Consider the following 21,205-nt stretch of genomic DNA (forward strand, 5'->3'; position numbering starts at 1 on the left):
AGGAAGAATTTCTTTACTGTCCGAGCCCCCAAGGTCTGGAATAGCCTGCCATCGGAGGTGGTTCAAGCACCTACCTCAAACACCTTCAAGAACAAATTGGATGCTTATCTTGCTGGGATCCTATGACTCCAGCTGACTTCCTGCCCTTTGGGCAGGGGGCTGGACTCGATGATCTTCCGAGGTCCCTTCCAGCCCTAATGTCTATGAAATCTATGAAATTTTTTAATGCATGAAGAGGGGTTTCCTGATAAGGGTGCCTTAACTTTATACTGATTAAGTCAGTAAGTAACCTGTCCCCAAGAGCTTGCCCATGTCTCCAGGGCCACAGAAATATCTTTAACAGGGAAAAGGCTGTGGTTCTAGTGCAGGAAATGTAAGAGGGCTTGATTCTGGATTTGTGCAAGGTATACCCAGTGACAGGGCCTGGTTGGAACGAGAAAGAAAAGATGCCAGCTCTTTCACTGTGTGTATTTCCATTCTCCCCCTTGTGTTTAAGGCAGGACATGGTCATTTCACTCAAGGAACCTCTGTGGAATGACTTCAGAAATACACAACTGGCTTAGATGGAGGAATCCTAGCTTTTCCTTATATTCTTTCCTAACTAGTCCAGCTAGTGGGTGCTGGCTTGATGACTTGTCTCTTAAAAGGTAGAGCATACATCGAGGGCATCCAAGCTAAACTGCTCCTATAGCTGTAAGGCAATGACCAATTCTGTGGGCCCAATTCTTTCCTCATTTACATGGAATTTTCTCCTAACGGAAGCAACAAGAGCTAAAAATAATTTAGCATCTCTTAAGCCCTGACACTGCTCTTCACTTAAAAGTTATTCAATTAATTTGAGGACAGAATCTGACCTAAAACTTTTAAAAATATCATACCGTCACACTGCTACAAATCAGGAGTTGCCTCTAAGTTAGAGTTACACCAGTGGAGAGCCAGAGTAAGTGTGAAGAGTGAGAGGCCTAGGCAAAGCACTTCAGTGCAGTTCTTCTCTGTGCTCCTTCAAAAAGTCATCCTTAACTCTATACTGTAGCCACCAGGTCATGTTCATTGTGAGTGGCTGCATCTACACGAGTAGCAGACTGAGCAGTTGGTAAGCACTACACATACATAAGTAATAAATGACTGCATGGTATCCAGCATTACTGTGCAGTACCATCACCACCTTTTTTTCCCAATGCACAGTACGCACAGTAGCAATGACCTACTAAATCATTTAAAATTAAAATAAATAAATAAAATTATTTGTTTCCAACTATCTATTTGAAATAATAAAAGATATCACCTCTTCCATGGGTTTTGATTCCTTTTACATTTTAGAGAAACACTTTTATGTCACTACTACCATTCTAAACAGTCTTTAAATTATTGAACAAAACTGCTTGTACAATTCTAGATAAACAAAAGCTTGGTAAAAGAAGTAAAGGAGAAGTTTTAATACAACATAAAAATCATGCAATCATAACAATTTTAAACTCTTGAAAACACTCGTACAAAATCTTAATGATAGGAGGATTAAAGGACAGCTTGATATTTATCATTGTGATTTTTAGAGGAAAATATTTTACACAGTTACCATATCCATAATAATGTCCATTAAAATTGTAAAAAGTGTTCTAACTGTAGAAAATACTGTTCTCTAAAATGGGAGGAAGCACGACTATATAATAGTTGTAATGACTTCTTTATTTCTATCATTACAACCTGGTATAACTGTTTAATGCCTTTATTTAGAATTCACTAGCTGCATAAAAAAACATAGATTTCTCTAAAAGTACCTAAAATAGATTTTGCTAAAAATCTAAAAATAAGTCTTCTTATATGCATGTACAACATTTCTTTATTTTGGTTCTCGTGGATTCACTGAAACATATACTAACTGCATGCAAAGCATATTTTTCTCCTAGAAATCCTTGTTTTCTCCAGGTATTTTGTTATTCTGTCATCAAGGCTTTATTTGGAAGGAGATTAATTTCTCAAAGTCCCTTAACATGAAAGGAGGCATGAAAGCTATATTCATTTTATTTTTAATGCTTCATAATATTTTAAAGGATTTCCCCCCCCAAATAGTCAACTGTATTAAATATAAACATGTCCAAATATGATGCCAAGAAGTTGTCAAAAAGAGGAGAAAGTGAGAGGGCAAAGGCAAAAATGGAATACTACAGTATGTCCAAAAATTCATGGGGAACCAATGTTCTGTAGCTTCTCTCCACCTTCTTTACTTGGCTCAAGAGGGAAACACAGCTGAGGATTTGATCCTGAATGTCCAGATGCCCAAGTGGAGACAATGAGGGTGGGTGAACTGTGAAAGGAATGTATTAGAACTGGTTGGAGCAGGTCACCAGCTGGTATCTCAAGAAGTAATTTTCCATACCAATTAGAGTTTCACCTCAATGCCCGAGGTGAGAGCGACCCCTCCCAACCTCCTTATGAATTCAAGCAAGAAAATAATGCAACCCCCCCCCAACAAAAAAAAAAATGAGGTGGAAACTAAATAGATTTTGGGAAATGGTAACATAAGAAGTCCAGAGAGGAAATCTATGAGACAAATTCTGCATGGTAATTCATGTAGAGCAGTATCTTGCTTGATGACCATGTCGTGGGTTGTTGCCAACCCATAGAGTAAGCAGACTCATTTCCAATTCTGGTAGGGTGGCAAAATCTATTTCAGGGGTTCTCAATTGTTTTAGACTCAAGGCACTCTTGGAAAATGCCAGCTTTTTGCTTTTATTTGTTTTTTGCTATGGAAAATGGAGCAATTCTGCTGCTGCAAAGAATTCAGAAAGAACAGAACAGGTCAGAATGCCTTTGACACTAAGGATTCCTTCCTGAAATCTCTGGGTTTCTCGTTGAATCTTTGCAGATCTAATATTGGTGGCACCCTTAAAAAGAATTTCCTGGCACCCCAGGGAATGTTGGTTCCAGTCTTATGTGTGTCAATTTACAATCAGTTAAACATCTAATTTCTTATTTTGGTAAACTTTCTTTTCTGATTGGGACGCGGCCCATCCCAGATGTCATTATATTCCTTTCTGAAGGTGCTCTGCCCTGTGTCAGGGAAAAACCACAGCAAAGATCTCAAATGGAAAAAAGGCCCTGCTGTACTGGATTGAGCCTCAAGGCCATCTGATCTGCCTTTCGGTCTCCCAGTGCTTAACTCACAGGAAACAGGTTGGGGGAAAACCATCACTCCCGGTGACAATCTGTCCTCGTTCTTCACCATAACTTTTTGGACACCTCCTGTTTTGTTTTTACCCTTTTTCTACCATGAATGTTGGATACTCCTGCTATCCCTATCCCTACTAAACCTGCTAAACTGGTTTAGCAGGGATATGGATATCCCCCTATCCTCCTGCCCCGCTTCTCAACCTTTTAAAACTTGGGATTCTCCTCGTTAGACTTGGGGACCACCTCAGAAGATGCCATTCCTTAGTTTTCTCTCGGTTTTTTTTACTACAGAAAAATACTAGAGCCCTACTTTGGTTGCAAAAAGCTCATCAAGCCCACAGCAGGGTGGATGGTTTTTTTAACCCTCTGGGTTTCTACTGGAAATCTCTGGGTTTGTCTGGTGAACCTGCTTGCACACCTAGCCATGCTTACACTGGATGGCACCATGCAGCACCCGTGAAAGGAACTTGAGATGCCCCAGGGTGCCCCAAATAACCTGCCTGAGAACTGCTGCGCTAAGGCCAATGCTTTCAACCTGGCTAGAGTAGATTACTCCTTGTGGCACCCTTCCCATGGATATATGTATGGGGAGGGGGGTGTATGGGTGTGTGTGAGGGTGTGCGTGCACATATTTGTGAGGTTTGGGTGGGTGTATGTGTGTGTGAGCTGTGTATGTATGGGGGTGTCTGTATATGTGGGAGGGTATGGGGGTATATGTGGAGGGATGCGCGTGTATGTGTGTGGGGAATTGGTGGTGAGGTGGGGGTATATGTGGGGGTGTAAGGGTGTGTATGTGTGGGGGTGCAGTGTGTATGTGGGGCATGGGGGTGTACGTGTGTGGGTGGGTGAGGGTGTGAGTGTATATGTATGCAGGGGGTGTGTATGTGGGGGATGTATGTGTGAGGGTGCAAGTGTATCCGTGAGGGGGCCTGGTATGTATGTGGAGGATGTATATGTGTAGGAGGATGTATGGGGGTGTGAATGTATATTTGTGTGGTAATATGGAAGATGTATGGTGTGGATGGGTGTGTGAGGGTGAGTGTATATGCGTGGAGGCTGCATATGTGTGGGGCTGCATATGTTTGTGTGGCTGCCTACATGAAGGAGTGGGTATCTTGCGGGGTGGGGTGTCTGAGTTCAGTGGAGTGTATGTGTGTGGTGCATGGGTGTGGGTGTGGGTGTCTGAGTGTGGGGGAGTGTGTGGGGGGGTGTCTGTGAGTGCAGTGCAGTGGAATATATGTGTGTGTGGGTGTGTGTGGGTGTGTGTCCGAATGCGGGACAGTGTGTGTGGGGGTGCGTGTGTCTGTGTGTGTGTGAGGGTGTCTAAGTGTGGTAGAGTCTGCGTGTGGGGGAGTGTCTGAGTGCAGGGCACTGCGTGTGTGAGGATGTGGATGTCTGAGCCGGTGGAGTGCGCATGTGTGAGGCGGGCAGGCGGCTGTCGCTGTGTGTGACAGACTGGGTCCCGCACGCCCCCGGGCGGGCGCTGGGTGGGCGCAGCCACATGCCGGGGGCGGGGCGGGGCGGAGGTCGCTCCCCGCCGCGCACACTCACATACTCGACCTCACACATACGCGCGACCCTGGCCCCGCCATGCAGCCGCGGCGCCGCCGCCTGCCGCTGCCGCCGGTGCTGGCGCTGGGCGCGCTGGGCGCGGGGCTGGTGCTGCTGGCGCTGCGGCCGTGGGGGCCGGGGCTGTGGCCGGGGCCGGGCCGGGTGGCGCGGCCGCGGCCGCGGCGGGAGGGCCGGCGCCTGGCGGCCACGTGCGAGACGCTGGCGCGGGGCGAGCCCGCCTTCGTGTGGGGCCCGGCGTTGCGGCCCGCCGCGCTGCCGTGGGCCGGGGTCGAGGCTGGGGGCGGCTGCGGCGACTACGTGTCCCGCAGCCGCTACGTGACCCGGCCGCTGTCGGCGGAGGAGGCCGCCTTCCCGCTGGCCTACGCGCTGGCGCTGCACAAGGACTTCGCCACCTTCGAGCGCCTCTTCCGCGCCATTTACGCGCCCCAAAACCTGTACTGCCTGCACGTGGACCGCAAGGCGCCCTCCGCCTTCCAGCGCGCCGTGGCCGGCCTGGCCGCCTGCTTCCCCAACACCTTCGTGGCCTCGCGGGCCGAGCATGTGGTCTATGCTGGCATCTCCCGCCTGCGGGCCGACCTGCGCTGCCTGCAGGACCTGGCGGGCTCTGCCGTGCCCTGGCGCTACCTGCTCAACACCTGCGGGCAAGACTTCCCGCTGCGCACCAACCTGGAGGTGGTGCGCTACCTGCGGGGCTGGCAGGGACATAGCCTGACCCCCGGCAATCTCCCGCCCCCCCACGCTTGGATCCGCACCCGCTATGTGTACCGGGAGCACCTGGGCAATGCCACCGATGCTGCCGCCGCCTGGGCGGTGGTACGCACCCCACGCCGCAAGGCCCCGCCGCCCCGCAACCTCACCATCTACTTTGGTTCTGCCTATGTGGCCCTGACGCGGCCCTTTGTGGAGTTTGTGCTTCGCGACCCACGGGCCACTGAGCTGCTTGCCTGGTCTCAAGACACCTATAGCCCCGACGAGCATTTCTGGGTGACACTCAATAGGATCCCAGGTAGGCAGCAGGAAGAAAGGTTTGGGGGGAGCCTGAGGTCGAGCAGAGGGCCCCGGCAGGCTGGCACCTTACAGACCAGCGGCACTCCACCTTGTGGCTCCGCCAGGTGGATGGGTGGCAGGGGTCTGAACCTCCTCCATGGGGTCAGTCCGCTGGTCTGATCCAGCATGGAGTCAGCCTGTGGGTGCGATGCTGGGTGCTGGTCCAGCAGGTCATGTCAGATACATCCACAGATAAGTCCCACACCCTGATGTACCATGTGTGAGCCATGGCATTCAGCCCACAGGGCTCCCCTGGGCCTTTGGCAGGAGGGGAGCTGCAGACAACACTGCTGCTACTTTCCTCGCTGCCAGATTTTTGGAGCAGTGGAGAGAGCCATAAGTTCGATGACATAGCCTTGCAAGTCAGATGTGGCCCCGAGGTCAAGCACTGCTTTCACAGACTAAATCAGAGATGCATTAACTTCTGTAAGCAGCAGCTCATTTTATTGGATGCTGAGATGAAGGGAAAACCAGACCAGAGCCACGAGCTAGGCTGTGTTTAGGTCTTTGTAGTGTGAGATGCCTTCCAGGTAAGCTCTTGGCTGCTTTCCTAAGGAAGGAAAGAGCAAAACCAAAGCCAGGGCCACACATTTGCGGGCTCACACATTCTGTACTATTACATTGTCAGGTCATACGAAACCCTTACACAGAGGCACAATGCAAAGGAGATGTCATAATCTCTGCTTTTACAGGCAAGGAAACTGAGTGATAGTTAAGTGATGGCCCACTGGCCCCCCACCCGGCTGACCAGTGGCAAAGCTCAATAAGGCTCAGGTCTCCTGGTTCCAAATCAAGAATGCTTTATTCAGGAAGCCTCACATTTTACATGTTATTCCCCATGTAAAGTCCTAGAAGAAAATAAAATGAAGACTCCACGGTAGTTTGGTTCATGCTTACATTGCCACTGTACACACACTGATGCTGGAAGCCACTGTGAGGTTGCCATTGTGCATCTCCTCTTCTGCCCCCCACCCCCTCAAATCTATCCTGAGCAACAGCAAAACAGTTTTGTTGGCATGGGTGCTCCAGAGCAAGGTCTGGATTTGTCCTACTGTACATAGCTCCCCAGATATGGCTTCACACATACAGAGGCCAGGTCCTGAAGCCAGGCAGAAAGATCTTACTAGGTCCCGGGACAGAAGAATAGATCCCATATTTTGAAATGACTTGTATGCTGTTTGACAGTGACATTCTGTTCTCTGTACAGTAAATGAGACAGAAGGAAAAAAGCCTAGCTTAGTTGCATTGAGTATCCTTACGTAAGGAAATGATCCTGTGAAACACACCACGCTAATAAAGGGTGGTGCAGACAAGTAGTCTGTGGGGAGCTTGCTCTTACATTATGGGAAGTTTTGAACGCAGAACCAAGATGCTGATTTGAAACTGAAAAGACATGAACTTTGTTTGTGCTGCAGCATCTTCACATGATGATGTGTACCTAGTGTGAGCCTGAGCATCACAAGTGCAAACACAGGTCAGTTTTGGGTGCTCTGTCTGGCTTGGAGTTGAATAAATGGGCATGAGCAGGAAGCCTCTCAGGTCTTGGGAATGCAATCAGGGATCACTGAACTTTAGATGAAAAAAAAAAAACAGAGTCTGACTAAGCAGGGGCAGGACAACACATTGCCATCTAGCATGATCCTAGTCTGAGTCCACTGCCTTCATTTTCAAGTCTCTTTTTTTAGCCAGTCTACCTCCAGGGCTGTGCAGACTAGAAGGAAATGCTTGTAGCCCAGGGGGCAGGGAGGCCGCATACTTCTCAAAGAATGCTCAGCAGCAAACACAGGAATGGAATTTGAGAACCACACCTGACTAGACAGACAGACTGCTCAGCCCCAAGAACTTTGTTTCTTTTCTCAGTTGGTTTCCAAGTTCCCATCCAGTGTCAAGTACTTTCCAAATAAGTCGTATCACAAGTAGAAAGAAACAGCCTTAATTTTATATAGTCAAAGACTATTATAGGATCCCTGTTGGAACAAGCGAATCCATTTAAATTAGGGGTGTCAAAGACAAGGCGTGCAAGCCAGACCTGGCCCCATCATCCAGCCCCTGGGTCTTGGAGTTGACTTGCATGCTACATCTGTGCATGCCTGATGAGAACTGAGCACAGGGCCTGAGATATGCACTGCACACAGAGTCCACTGCAGCCAGTCCAGGATTCATGTGCTCTGCTATAAACTGGCAGAGCTCTGCCCAAGTTGATCAGTGTAAATTGTTACTGCAGGGAATTGGCACAACTTTCTCTTCATAAATGGACCTTTGCATCCTAGTCCAATATTTGTTCCTGTTAAAGTATTCTGTCCCACATTCTCTGAAGCAGCCTTTGAGTCTACAAAACCCTTTCACTTTCTCATCCATCCATCATCAGCTTTCCGCTTCCCCCAACATTTGTTGTTTCCACTTCCATTCTGTCTCCTCATACCACGTTGATCATGAAAAATGAAAATGCTTAAGCCAAGAAGTCTAAATCATCCACCTGTGTAGTATTGGCAAATCTAAAGATTATCCTTTTTTTCCTAGTGCCCTTTCTCTAGGCTTCGGTGACCACAGTATCTCAGTAGTTAAACCACATTTTATGGTGCCCAGATTGCTTAGATTTTTGTTTTAACATGTAAGTCATTGATTATGGCAGAAGGCTAGGATGGGAATGGGTGGGGTAGGAGATGTTTCTTAGCATAAGAAATCCTTAGTACCCATACCAACCCAGTATCAATATGAAGCCCATCCAGGGCTCTCAGGTATGGTCATATGATAATGGGAGATCAGATAGTTTTTTATGGAGTACAGTGCATTCTCTTCTCAGAGCAGACTAAGTGCTGGTCAGTGGGACAGGACTGCAAAGCCTTGCCATGAGCCCTTTCCTCTCATATCACACCCTTTTTTCATCTCGCCTCCTTACTCTCCAAAGTAGTATAAGGTCATTCATTAGCAGTAACAGAACAATGCATGTTTTCCTCCCCCAGTTACAGCTGATCTTCTCAGAGCTATTGGCTTCTTCTGTTCTCTCTGAACCCAGAGCCACGATTTTCCATAGTATTTGATGAAAGACCCAACACGAGTAGGATTTATGAAATATAACCCATTTTAAGCTCTAGCTGCTGTCCTATATAGTTTTATACCAGAGCCCCAGTGAGATTTTGCTGCTGCACCATTCCATCTCTTTGTGCCGTTAAAGGGTCATTGACTACTGACTAGACATCCTTATTGGAAAGAGAGGAGCTATACTTCAAAGGAAATAAATGCAAATACTCATCATCTTCTTTTCTGTCACTTCTCTCCAAAAATATTCAAAAATCATGTTTTTCAGGAAAAACTTGAAGATTTCTCTCTGATATGCTGCTCTTTGCAGTTTGAAAGTGTTAACAGTACAGTTATTATCATCCACTGCAAGGAAGGTATATTTCATCTGTTTCTGCCTAAGGAAGAAAGTGAGACAACAATACTTTTCTGTTTAGTCTGTTTGCTAGTCCATTCATGTTCAAGTTTGGCTTTGCTAAACAAATTCATACTGAGGCTAGTCACAAACAAAACTTTCTTTTAAATGCCAATTCACTAGTTTGCCACTCAACATCAAAGGCAGTTTAGAATAGCAAAACTTTCATCTAATAGAAGAAGGTTTAAGGGTTGCTGTACAGTATCCAAATTGTTTGATTTATAAAGTTCGACTTAAAATGAAATTTGATCAGTCAGTCACTAGACTAACTTGTCACTATAGTCATATTAGTGCACTGAATTCCTGCCAGGGTCTGTTGTTTTGTGTACAAAACACTTTAGCTAATCCGTCATCTGTTAGAGTAATGCTTGTGCATACTAAATCACAATGGAATTTGCTTTTGGTAATTAGCTCACCAAAAAGTACCGACTTATGCCCTCAATAGCATTTCTCAGGCCCGGGATGGCTGTGGGTCTGTGCCTGACACCTCCTGGGGGTTCAGGCTCCTGGATCTGCTCACGGGATGACAGGAGGCTGCCACTTGGGACCAGTGCTGGGAAAACTGCTGCTGCTGCTGGCCCCAGGCAGCAGCGGCAACCTGTCATCCTGCATGCAGATCCTGGTGACATCCCTGCTGCACCCCAGAAGCAGCGGATGCCGCCTGCCTGCAGCTGCTGGGCTGTGCTAGGGGGTTCAGGACACGATGCAGCCCAGCAGCTGCAGGCAGGTGGCATCTGCTGCTCCTGGTGCTGTAGCAGGGGCGGCACCAGGCTCTTCCTGGTGCTCGGTGGCAGTGCTGAGAGGGCAGATTGAGCTCTGTGGGGCTCGCAGAGCCGCTTGAAGTGCAGCCCTGGCTCTCCCCGCCTCCTGCCACTGGGCTGCACTCTGAGCTGCTGGGCTGCACTCCAAGCAGCTCCTCCAGCCCCACAGAGCTAAGCCTGTCAGTGGAAGATGGGGGAGAGCCACTGGTTAGGACTGTTCGGAGCCAGGGCTGTGCTCTAAGTGGCTCTGCCACTGGCTCTCCATCACCTCCCACCACCAGGCTCAGCTCCGTGGGGCTGCGGAGCCTCCAGTTGCTGGGCTGTGCTCACCAGGGCTGAGCTCAGAGCTAGGGCTGCACTCAGAGCAGCTCCGCCACTAGCTCTTCTGCTACCGGGCTGAGCTCCGTGGGGAAGATCCTGGCACAGCTCCACAGCCCTCCTGTTGCAGCTGGTGCTGGTGGCTCCCTGGGAAGAGCTAAGGGAAGTGATCAGAGAGCTAGAGAATTGAACATGGAGCTAAATGTCAGTATCAGAGAGCAGTCCTTTCCCTCTCCCTCTCCTTAGTTTCTGTTTAGCTGCAGGCCCAGCTTTGAAACTCGAAATGTTTTGTTTTGAAGCTGTTTTGAAGCCTTTTGTTTCATTTCGATTTCACTGTTTCAAGCTTGAAATGCATCAAAACAGCTTCAAAACAAAACACCCGTCAAAATGTTGCATAGCCCTATCAGCTTCCTGCCTGGCTGCAGCAGTAGAATCTAGTGAATAACACAAAGCACCCTGGGATACTGGAGGACTGTACTGTGGCATTTCTCAGAACCTAACATACACAGGCATTCACTCTCGCAGGAGAAACTCTACCTGTAGTGATTTAACCCTTGTTGTTCCCAAGTTATTTTATTCTCGGAGTGGCCATTTTCACTCCGGGGAAAAAATCCTAAACAGCTGTTCACCTTTACCTGCTGCTACAGAAAAGCCGCTGTTTCTTAAAGCAGGATTTCCTCTGGAAATATTTTCCATGTCACATAATCAGATCACACTATTGATGACAGCAACAGCTTCTTCAGAGGAGCAAGATGGCACCAGGGCACAGGCATTTTGTTAACAGGTTGGAGGGAAGAAGGCTTTAAGAGGTGAAAAATAATCAGTATGGCCTATGTTTGAAGTTCAGATTTAAATATATAATCCTTGTGAAAGACAAAAAAAGCAAATGTATTTTGTAACTGGTATATCTCAGAGATTAGTCACTGACCAAGCAGACTGGGAGCAAAGCATCCAAACTAATTATAGTTGTTATTGCCTGGCATTACTACAATCTATCCTGGACTAATCCAAATTTTTCTACAGCTCAAGGAGATTCAGTCAGTGGTGGTCTGCCACTTTTTATGTACTAGATCAAAAAAATGTTTGTGCTGAGGACAGAGGGATGACCTATGCACAAGAAAAAGGCAGAGTCACATAAAACAAAGCTGAAGTTTGTTGTTAGAGCCAAAACACTGGGAGTTCAGAACCACTGGGCAAAACATTTAGCTAATTCCACATAATATAAACCTTTTCAGGTAACTGCAAATCCAGCAACTTTGTTTTATCCTTGAACGTAACAGAGACACTTTCTCGCCCTGACTGTTACTTCCATATCAGGAGGGCAATATAACCCATCTTTCTGGAATGCTTTAAGCACAGAGACTGTTGGAAAGATAAAAAACAATTTCATTCTTTGGGTTTGGACACGCTAGTCCTTTCCTTGTTTACATTTTCACTCCAAAAGATGACAAGTCCTAGTTTGTATATTTTTTGTGACTTTAAGTTTACATATTGGCTCCCCACACATTGTTGGTTCTGCCACAGAGTAACATTGGCTTTAATGTGATAAGTTGCATACTTGGAAAAGACAAGGATTCCTTAGGGTGATATCTTTTTTTGGACCAACTATCTAGTACCGTGTAGTAGTAGTCCATAAAAGGCATCACCTTAAGAAATTCTTGCTCCTCGAAGTTTCTGGACTATTATGGCCCCACAGCAGCGCTCTTACACTACCATACTTGGGAAATGCACTGAACATTGCTATTCCCACAAGTTTACTAGTTAGACTAAGAATGTTGGAGGGTTTACAACCACCCCCTATATATGCACAGAGGTGCTACATAAGTGTTTTTATTGTATTTCTCATAATCTCAGTGGTAATTTTAAATGAAGACGTGTTGATAATAAGGTATTTAGAATGCTGTTGAGCAGGAAATGAGTTAGCTAAAACCTGGCTAAAATTGGACTTCGTTATTAACAGGTAAATGGAGGCTCTTCTACCAACTAGTAGCCTGGACATATTTACCTGTTCATACTGTCTAAGGATTTTCTCTGCTGTGCTGCAGTTCCCCATCTCTATGGCTTAAAGATGCAATTTTCTGCTACCTCATACGGTGGTAGCATAGATCAAATAAGCTAGTGTTTGAAAAGCATTTTTGACTATGGTAATTGTTACATAAGCACTGGCTAGTATCTGTTACTGTGATCATTGCAAAAGAAGGTTCTCATTTGTCTTGGGATGTACACCCAAAAGGAACAATAAACTGGTTCATGCTTTAAACGCTACTTTGAGCTTTGAGCTTGGAGTTTAATTTCTTGAAAATTAATGACATTTCTGGAATCCATTGATTTCATTCCAGTTCTGTTGGCTCTGCTGAGAAGTCTGCCCAGAACTCCCAGGGGGAGAGGTGCTGTGCATCAACTTAATGTTGAACTCATAAACTTTAAGCCTAACATTTTTGTTCTCTTATTGAATTGCAGGTGTCCCTGGCTCCATGCCCAATGCATCATGGGAAGGTGACCTGAGAGCTATAAAGTGGAAAGATATGGAAAAGAAACATGGAGGTTGTCATGGTAGTATACATATTTATATATTTTTTCCTGTGTTACCATTGAAAGCTATTTACAAATGGGTTGCAGGTCTCCTTAGGAACCTTCTAACCCTCAACTCCACCTGGGCTGTGGTCCATTTGTCTCCATTTTAAGAATCTCAATTTATGGCCAGTTGCTAGAGGGTTATAGCCCTAGAGCACTAAACAATTCTCTTCGCTAACAGTAACCACCCCAGAATGGGTGGCTCCATCACAAGCCTAAACATTGGGCAACTTGAGGAAACATGATTTTTAGAGCTCTGTACCCCCTCTAAAGTGTGAGTCCAAGTTACCACCACACAGGCCAGAGCTAAAAAGGCAGTCAAGGGATAGTTGATTAAGCTACATGATTGAGATTCAGGGTAGGCTAAACACCTGATTAGACTGCAGACTTCATGGGTGGTTTGGGCAAGTCATTCTTCATGTGTTTGTTGCGGACCTGTAAAACAAGGATTGTGCTTAATTCCTGAGGGGAGTGAGAAACTAAATTCAAACAGCTTTAAGCTGCACTGAGTTGTTCCACTCCACTGAGCTGCAGAGTTGCTCCAGTAACTTAGCTTCACATCCCTTCTCCGTAGAATGCCTATGTTCTGATGTCGCTATCGTCATCTTCCTTTGCAGGCCGTTATGTCAGAGACATTTGTATATATGGAACAGGTGACCTCAAGTGGCTATATAACTCGACATGTTTGTTTGCCAATAAGTTTGAGCTCAAAACCTATCCGCTCACTGTTGAATGCCTGGAATTGAGACTGCGAGAGAGAGCCCTCTCACAGAGTGAAATTCAGGTGGACCCAAACTGGTACTTTTAGATTAAAGCCCAGAAATGGAAATAAATTCAGTTGCTGAAGTTGTGGAAGAAGACCATCCCCCAAAAGACATCTGATGTTCACCACTGGCAGTTCAAAGAGAAGGCTGGACTCCATATTACACAACTCATCATCACAGTACCAGAGAGACGAAAGGAGAAAGATTTGAAGCAAAGGCCGGGGTAAAGAGAGTCTTGGGCCTGCTGTATTTGCACTTTTGCCACTTTTGTGGCTAGGTTGTTTCACAGTGCTGACTTTTGCTTTACTGTGTTACTGTCTTGTTCTATACCCACATAGAATCATGCGTCTCTAGTTTTATAGACCTAAACAATATCCAGAACATGCTGCATAATTCTTACCCTTCTTTGTAAGGTAGAAACAATCAACAAGATCTTAAAAATAATCCAGATACAGAAAGTAAAATATTTGGCCAAATCTCCCACAAACAGATGGTTGACATGGATAGATGGCACGGTATTGAAAGTTGGAGATAAGAGGATTTCCTCACACTTTTCTAAAATCTTCTTGAGAGTCTGGGGAGGAGGGGATGTTTTCTACTGGATGGGTGGTAGCTGAACTTAGGAGATACATCCACAACTACATCCTTTTTGAGATAATGCTAGTAGTCTCCCAAAGTTTTATTACTCTGGACTAATGTACTGCACAGAAAATCCCCTTTAGCTGTTGCTCAGACTGTCTTACAGAAATGAGCCACTACAGCATAAAACATTTTAGCTGGTCTAATATTCCAGTTATCTAATAAAAATCCTGTTCCAAAGCCCACTGAAGATAAGTCATAATTGATTAAGTCAGGGCATTACCAGGTACATGACAGAAAAATGTATTTCTGAAAGTTCTGGGTATTAAAGTCTGTTACACATACAGTAGATTGGACCCATAGCGTTTACCTTAGAATTCTTCCAAATGGGAATAAGATACTTTTCTTTCTGAAAAAAGAAAAGTGGAGTAAGAGAACAGGTATATGCCATTTCCTTTAGTTCTCCCAGGTGGGATATGGCATAGGATTAGAAGAACTCCCCATCTGCCAAAGGAAATCAGGGTAGACACTTGGATAAATTCTTGTTCAAGTTCTCCAGGGAAGCATTAGCAGCTGGGCACCAGAGGTACTGCAGCTAGCAAGGTAAGGAGGCCAGTAAAGAGAAAGGTATCAAAGGTGACTATTCAGAAATCACTGGTGATTTCAGAGTCTATTTTATGGAGTATTTTTGAGATAACATGCTAAGGAGTGTAGTAGTCAAAAGACAGATGCTTGTCTTTTTCTGAAACAGAGGCCTCAATATGTCAAGCAAGCATCCAGAAAAGTGAAGATAAAGTGAAACAGAAAGTCTAGACTAAGGCTGCCTAATTAACAGAGCATGGCCTGCATGTAGTCCCCAAGAGTTCTGTGGTCCCCAGATTCCAGTCTCGGTGCCATCCCCTCCCATTACTTTCCTGCTGCTGCTGCCACAAGCCTTCAGGTTCCACTTGATTCTGCACCTGGGAGTGGGGATGGCAGGGCCTACAAGGCTGAGAGAACCTGTGCCCAGGAGGCTCAGGACTTGGAGACTGGTGTAGCATGACAGTGGTTGTCCAGAGCACAGCGGGGTGGAGGGCTTGCAGCACAGTACAGGGGCATCAGTACAGTGCAGTGCAATGGGGGGATACCATAAAAAGCGGTGGGGGGTATATAGTGTGGTGTGCATCCCATACAACAAGCAGCCCAGGGAGTTTGTGGTACACAAGGCATGTGGCTGGGGAGTCTGTAGCCCCTGACAATTCTGAAGTTTGACAGCCCTGGTCTAGACCAAGAAATAAAAAGGGAAGGGAAGGCAGTCCCAGCAATGTCCTCAAAATAGGGAGAACAAAGTGAAGAAACTAATTTTTGACTGTCCTGGGCTCTGAAAGCCAGCAGATACATTAGGGCAGAGGCAGCAAGTGAACTATTTAAACAAAAGGATTATTTTGCACTGAAGCTCCCTTCAGGGAACTAGAACAAGTGGAGAACTCCCAGGATTAGATCATGTTTACCCATTTCAGTAAGTCAATACACTGCATAATCTTGAAAAACCTAAAGAAAGAGAGCATTCTACCTATAAATACCACAGCCCAAAAAGCTGGCATAGTCCAAACCACTGGGTTTTTTTGTTTTGTTTTACTTTGTTATTTAATAAATTGTCATGGAAATAAATTGTTACATGAATACAGATTTCTTTATTGCAACCAGAGACAGTCATATTATTCTTTCAAAGATAAAATGATTACAGTAAGCATCACTTGCTGCTAAATGGCACAGACAAGGGTGGAAATCAGAGGAGAAGAAATAACATTGGATTCTAAAAACGCAAAATGTAGATCAGTAGTTCTCAACTGTTTTGGTTTGAGGCACCCCTTGTTAGGCTTGAGGTATCCCTCGAAAAATGCTAGGTCCTAAGTTTTCACAGTTTGTCACTATGGAAAAATAATAGATTGGCTTTTTTGTTACAAAGGACTGGGAAAGACAACAGGTCAGCATGCATTTAACACTCAATTCCTATTTGAAGTCTTTGGATTTATCTTGTGAATCACTGTTTGCACACCTAAGAGTGCTAACTGCTCGAGTCCCATGGCACTCTTGAAAGGATCTGTCGCACTAGGTTGAAAATGCCCAGTTGTGGCTAGGTCAGTGGGCTGGACACCAATGAGGACGCAGTTTATGATTAATATGCAATATTTATTTGGCTTTAACCTATAAAATATTGACTACTTAAGCAAATGATTTCCTATATAATACTAATCTATGACAACACACAATAATCAAACAATCAAAGCTGAAGAGCAATGTCCGTTGGGTCACAAGGTTCAGGTCAAGGCCCCTTGCTTTCAAAACCACGAGTGGTTTTGGTGCAGCTGGCCAGGACCCTAGTCTCAGACCTGGTCAATGGCTCATATCTCTTAAAAGGTCATTTAACAATCAAAACATAATCAAAACAATTACAAACAGCTAAACAGGAAATTATGTCCGTTTGAGTCACAGGCTTCATTCAGGTCAAGGCCCCTTGCTTTCAAGATCGTGGATGACCTTGGTGCGGCTAGCTAAGACCCTAGACCCAGACTTGGTCGATGGCTCATGTCTTTTACAGGAAAGAGACAAATACAAACATAAGTAGCTACAGTCTTACGTGCATGCTTACCGCTACAGGAAACAAAAGGAGCGGCTTCATGGCTGGGAACGTTGGTCTCTTCGCAGAGGCCTCAAGAACGACCAGAGGCAGTGCTCGGGGGGGCGACCCTGCGGGTGATCAGTCCGCGGGCCCTTTGATGCTTGAAGTTATGGTTTGAACTTCCCCCATCAGGGCCTCGTGGCTTTACCCTTTTATACCTTTACTCTTTTTCACTTATTTTTACTGGCCAATTGTGTTACCTTTCTGCCAGCACTCTGTCTTTACTTGTCAGTAGCCCCTTCCTCACTCAGTCCCCCCATTGTTTTCTGCTTAGCCAATTATGTTGCAATTTCCTTCCTGCTTCGCTGGCCGTTCGATGCGGTTGACTTCCCTGCCTCTTGAGCATGACAGGGGTCACCCGTCCAGAGGCCTGTGTTATGGCCTAGCATTCTGCCATTTCACTGCGGCCTGGCCATTCATCTGGGGAGATGCCCGTGACAGGATCTAAAGGCATCCCAGGGTGCTGTGACACATTTGTTGAGAACCACTGATCTAGATCATCAACCCCTCTGGAATTTTGTCACCCTATTTAGTCTTGATTTGTGTTTCAATAGCACTAGTAATTTTAGGTCTTTTGCATTGCATCACCTTGCATATCCTGTATTTGCTTGCCAAAAGAAATCTGATGAGGTTCAACAAGGACAAGCACAAAGTTCTGCACTTCGGATTGAAAAATCTGATGCACCGCTACAGGCTTGGGATCCACTTGCTAAGCAGCAGCTCTGAAGAAAAGGACCTTGGGGTTACGGTGGACAATAAGCTGTATATGAATCAACAGTTTGCCCTTCTTGCCAAGAAGGCTAACAGAATACTGGGCTGCATTAGTAGAAGCGTTGCCAGCAGATTGAAGGAAGTAATTATTTCCCTCTATTCTGTACCGGTGAGGCTACATCTGGAGTACTGTGTTCAGTTTTTGGCCCCCCACTACAAAAAGGATGCAGACAAATTGGAGAGAGTCCAGTGGAAGGCAACCAAAATGATTAGGGGGACAGGGCACATGACTTAGGACAAGCTGAGGGAACCGGGTTTATTTAGTTTAGAATAAAGACAAGACAGAGGTGGGATTTAATAGCATCCTTCAACTACCTGAAGGGTGGTTCCAAAGATGATGGAGCTGGACTATTCTCAGCGGTGGCAGACGACAGAACAAGGAGCAATGGTCTCAAGTTGCAGCAAGGGAAATTTAGGTTAGATATTAGGAAAAACTCTTATTAGGAGGAAAGGAAAACACTGGGAACAGGTTAGCCAGAGAGGTTGTGGTCTCTCCATCCTTGGATGTTGTTAAGTCCTAGCTAGACAGAGCCTTGGCTGGGATGATTTAGCTGGGAATGGTCCTGCTTTGAGCAGGGGATTGGACTAGATGTGACCTCCTGAGGTCTCTTTCAACCCTAATTTTCTATGATTCTATGAACAGAGACAGCAATAGCACCTGCCACTCCTAGCCTCCTCCCTCCCTCCCTCCCCACCGGGGTCAGCAAGGAGAAGCAGCAAGGGACTACGTTCTGAAAAAGTTAACCAATCATGTCCCTTCTCCCTTCCCGTCTATGCTCAGAAGTATGCCCCCTCCTCTCCCCGCTGTCTGCACTGTTCTGAGGGCAAGGGGAGCTCCTGTCTTGCTTCAGCCTGTTTTTGTTGCAGCTGGGCTCAACCCAGGTTGTCTGGAGGTGGGTAGGTTCCTGTGCCTGCTCCTGGGTTTATAGGGAGCACCCAAGGGGAGAGGCAGAGAACGGGAACCTATCTGCCTGATCTCGCCAGTGTCCTGGGCTGAGCCCAGCCCTTGAGAAACTGAGGACACTGGCAGTGGCAGGCAAAGGAGGAAAGAATGGGAGAGGAAGGATGTGCTTCTAGTATGGAGGGAAAGGGAAGGGGGATTCTTACATTTTCAGGGACCTAAAGTCTACAGCTGCTGCTTCTGCTACCTGGTGAAAGGGGTGCAGCCACACTGCTGGATCCATCCCTGGACAAAGTGTTTTCTAAGCTAGGGAATTTTCCCCTTTCCTTCTCCTGCTACAATCCCAGTGCTGTCTATGATTGACTTTCCTGGGTGTCATCTCTGGGCACAATTTTCAGAAGCACTTGGGTCACTTACATTCTTGAGTTTCATTTTCAGAAACATTTTCGTCTGCATGTCAATTGTACATAGTTTTGTACTTCTGCCAAGAGATATTGAGGTGCTAACAATGTGGTTAGGACTCAAATGCCACTGGAGACCTAGACAGTTGTTCAGGCACCTAAATACCTGGGTTAAATTGGCCACAGGAGTATAAGTCCCATTAAAATTCTAGGAGACTTAGTATGTCAGGACTGCAATCCTGATCAGCCATGGCAACACATGAACAGGGCTAAACTAGCTTTAAACTAGGCAGATCATGTAACAAAGCATTCAGTTGCTGGCAGCAAAGGATTCCATGCAGGTTGCAAAACCCACTTGGCTCCTTGGATTATAGGTCCACAAACAATTAGGAGGAGCTTCAGGCAACTGTACTTTAACCATTATCAGCACATGAACTACCTCAAGAATGTCTGTACAAGCTATGATCTCATCACGAGACACACTCACAGGCTTCTAAGTGCTGAAAGTTATCTACTCCCAAGAATAGCAAGCTTTTATGTACTGTGGGCAACATGCATTCAATTATATGATCTTTAAAATTGTGCTAGTTTGGACTGGTAAATCTCACTGCTTATCTCGAATTAAAATATAAAACAAAATGGTACAATTCTACTCTCCATTTCCTTTTCTATTCTCCCATGTTCTGATGGTAGAGATGCAGACAGGAAGCAGTGGTACAGAGATACAAACAGGTCACTGAGGAAAGAGAGAAAGCTTTACATTTTACTATTTGAGGAACACGAGCAACAGTAACCCACGTTCACTGCTGCTTTGCCCTCACTTCGCCACCAGGACAATTCCGCATTCACTGGGAGACTACATATATATGTCACAGGCCAGCTGGGCACTGTGAGTATATCAATTTAGTTGTGACCGAGCACTGCAACTTTATTAGCCACTGGGCTTTTTGGTTCGGGACTGAGAAGGCGATGCTGGAAAGGAAAGAAACAAGTTTCACTTACAAAAAAGAATGAATTTTACTTATGACAACTAAAGATATGGTGTGCATATATAATAGTTAATAAAAAGGTTAAACTAATAAGCAAACAACATAACAATACAGATTAAAATTGACAATGATAATAAAACAGATAAACGAAATTAACCAAGAGTTCCCACTTGGTTAGTAACTTATCGGTAGTCCCTCAGTTAGAAGATGCACGGCAAGTTGAATCAGCAAAGTCAGATGTGTCTGAACTGGCCTGCTCGAAGGATACTGGTGGAAGCCCCTCAGTCAGGATCTGGTTCTCACTCGCAGGGAGTAAGAGATATCCGTGGGGTATGGGACATCAATGACCTTTCTGTTCCGTCCTTCTGGAGGGTTACTATGATGCGTGTGTTCTTTTATATTCTAATTGTGCTAATTTTTTAGTTATATAGCCATTCATAATATTGCTTTATAGCTGTTATCCTCTGGGGTTAAAAGGTGTTAGAAATTATTATAATAAGTTACTGCCCAATCTTGGGTTTATCCAATAAGCAAATTGCAACATCTTCAGGTTTAAAATTAACATTACTCCGCCTAAATCCAGCCCCTTCAAAACTTTTCAACTATGCTTTTTTGAGATGTCCTTTTTGAAATGTACTAGATAAGCTGGGCAGTTGAATCCAGTTTTTATCATCATCAAGGCTAAATTCTGAGTGAGAAAGAACTATTAGGTCAGCTAATTTCACAGTTATAGCTTTGTCTTTGACGCCTAGTCGGTTCCACAAACAGTTACAAGTTACATTTGCGGGTTACAAAAATACTTCATATTAGACAAAAGCTTCATATTAGACAAAAGCTTCATATTAGACAAAAGTTCCAAATGCCTCCAAGAAGCACATATTTATTGCTTATTAATTTCTTTAGTTCTGGCCATCACATATATATGGAACGGGGTCATTTTGGTTTTGTGATTTTACCCTGAATAGGTAAGTATACAAGCAGTACAGAACTCTGCCATTCAGTTTTATAAGCTGGTATATATGTTTACAGTGTAACCCCCTAATTTCATAGCTCTGACTCTTGCTAAAAATAAGAGTATTCAAAATGGAGCAGGCATTTCACTCAGGGATTTGCTTCAAGTGTCTAAGTCATAGTTAGCAACTCTTTTCCATATCATTTCTTTATTGTCAACTCAAATGCTTCAACTATATGCCATACACAGCTGATGTACACCTATTTAAGGTACATTTTCTAAGCATCTGACAAGTTAATACTCTCCAGGT

The 21,205-nt window shown here is 45.3% G+C and overlaps 1 protein-coding gene across 4 annotated transcripts in view; it reads left to right on the forward strand.

Annotated features, from left to right (window-relative positions):
- Nucleotides 1-19,630, forward strand: part of LOC149868806 (N-acetyllactosaminide beta-1,6-N-acetylglucosaminyl-transferase-like) — a 37,059-nt gene extending 17,429 nt beyond the window's left edge. Inside the window, exons 1-3 of one of the 4 annotated variants that reach the window (XM_090039183.1) lie at nt 4,711-5,749; nt 12,763-12,846; nt 13,494-19,625. In XM_090039183.1, the coding sequence (XP_089895309.1) occupies nt 4,762-5,749; nt 12,763-12,846; nt 13,494-13,684 (1,263 nt within the window). In that variant the 5' untranslated portion in view covers nt 4,711-4,761 and the 3' untranslated portion in view covers nt 13,685-19,625. Of the gene's footprint in view, nt 1-4,710; nt 5,750-12,762; nt 12,856-13,493 lie in introns of those variants that run through there. The other 3 variants (XM_090039181.1, XM_090039185.1, XM_090039184.1) reach the window with 3 other exon arrangements.
- The last annotated feature ends 1,575 nt before the right edge of the window (nt 19,631-21,205 follow it).

The sequence above is a fragment of the Crocodylus siamensis genome, chromosome 3 (assembly GCF_052110815.1).
Source record: "Crocodylus siamensis isolate JL-2025a chromosome 3, ASM5211081v1, whole genome shotgun sequence".
Lineage (NCBI taxonomy): Eukaryota > Metazoa > Chordata > Crocodylia > Crocodylidae > Crocodylus > Crocodylus siamensis.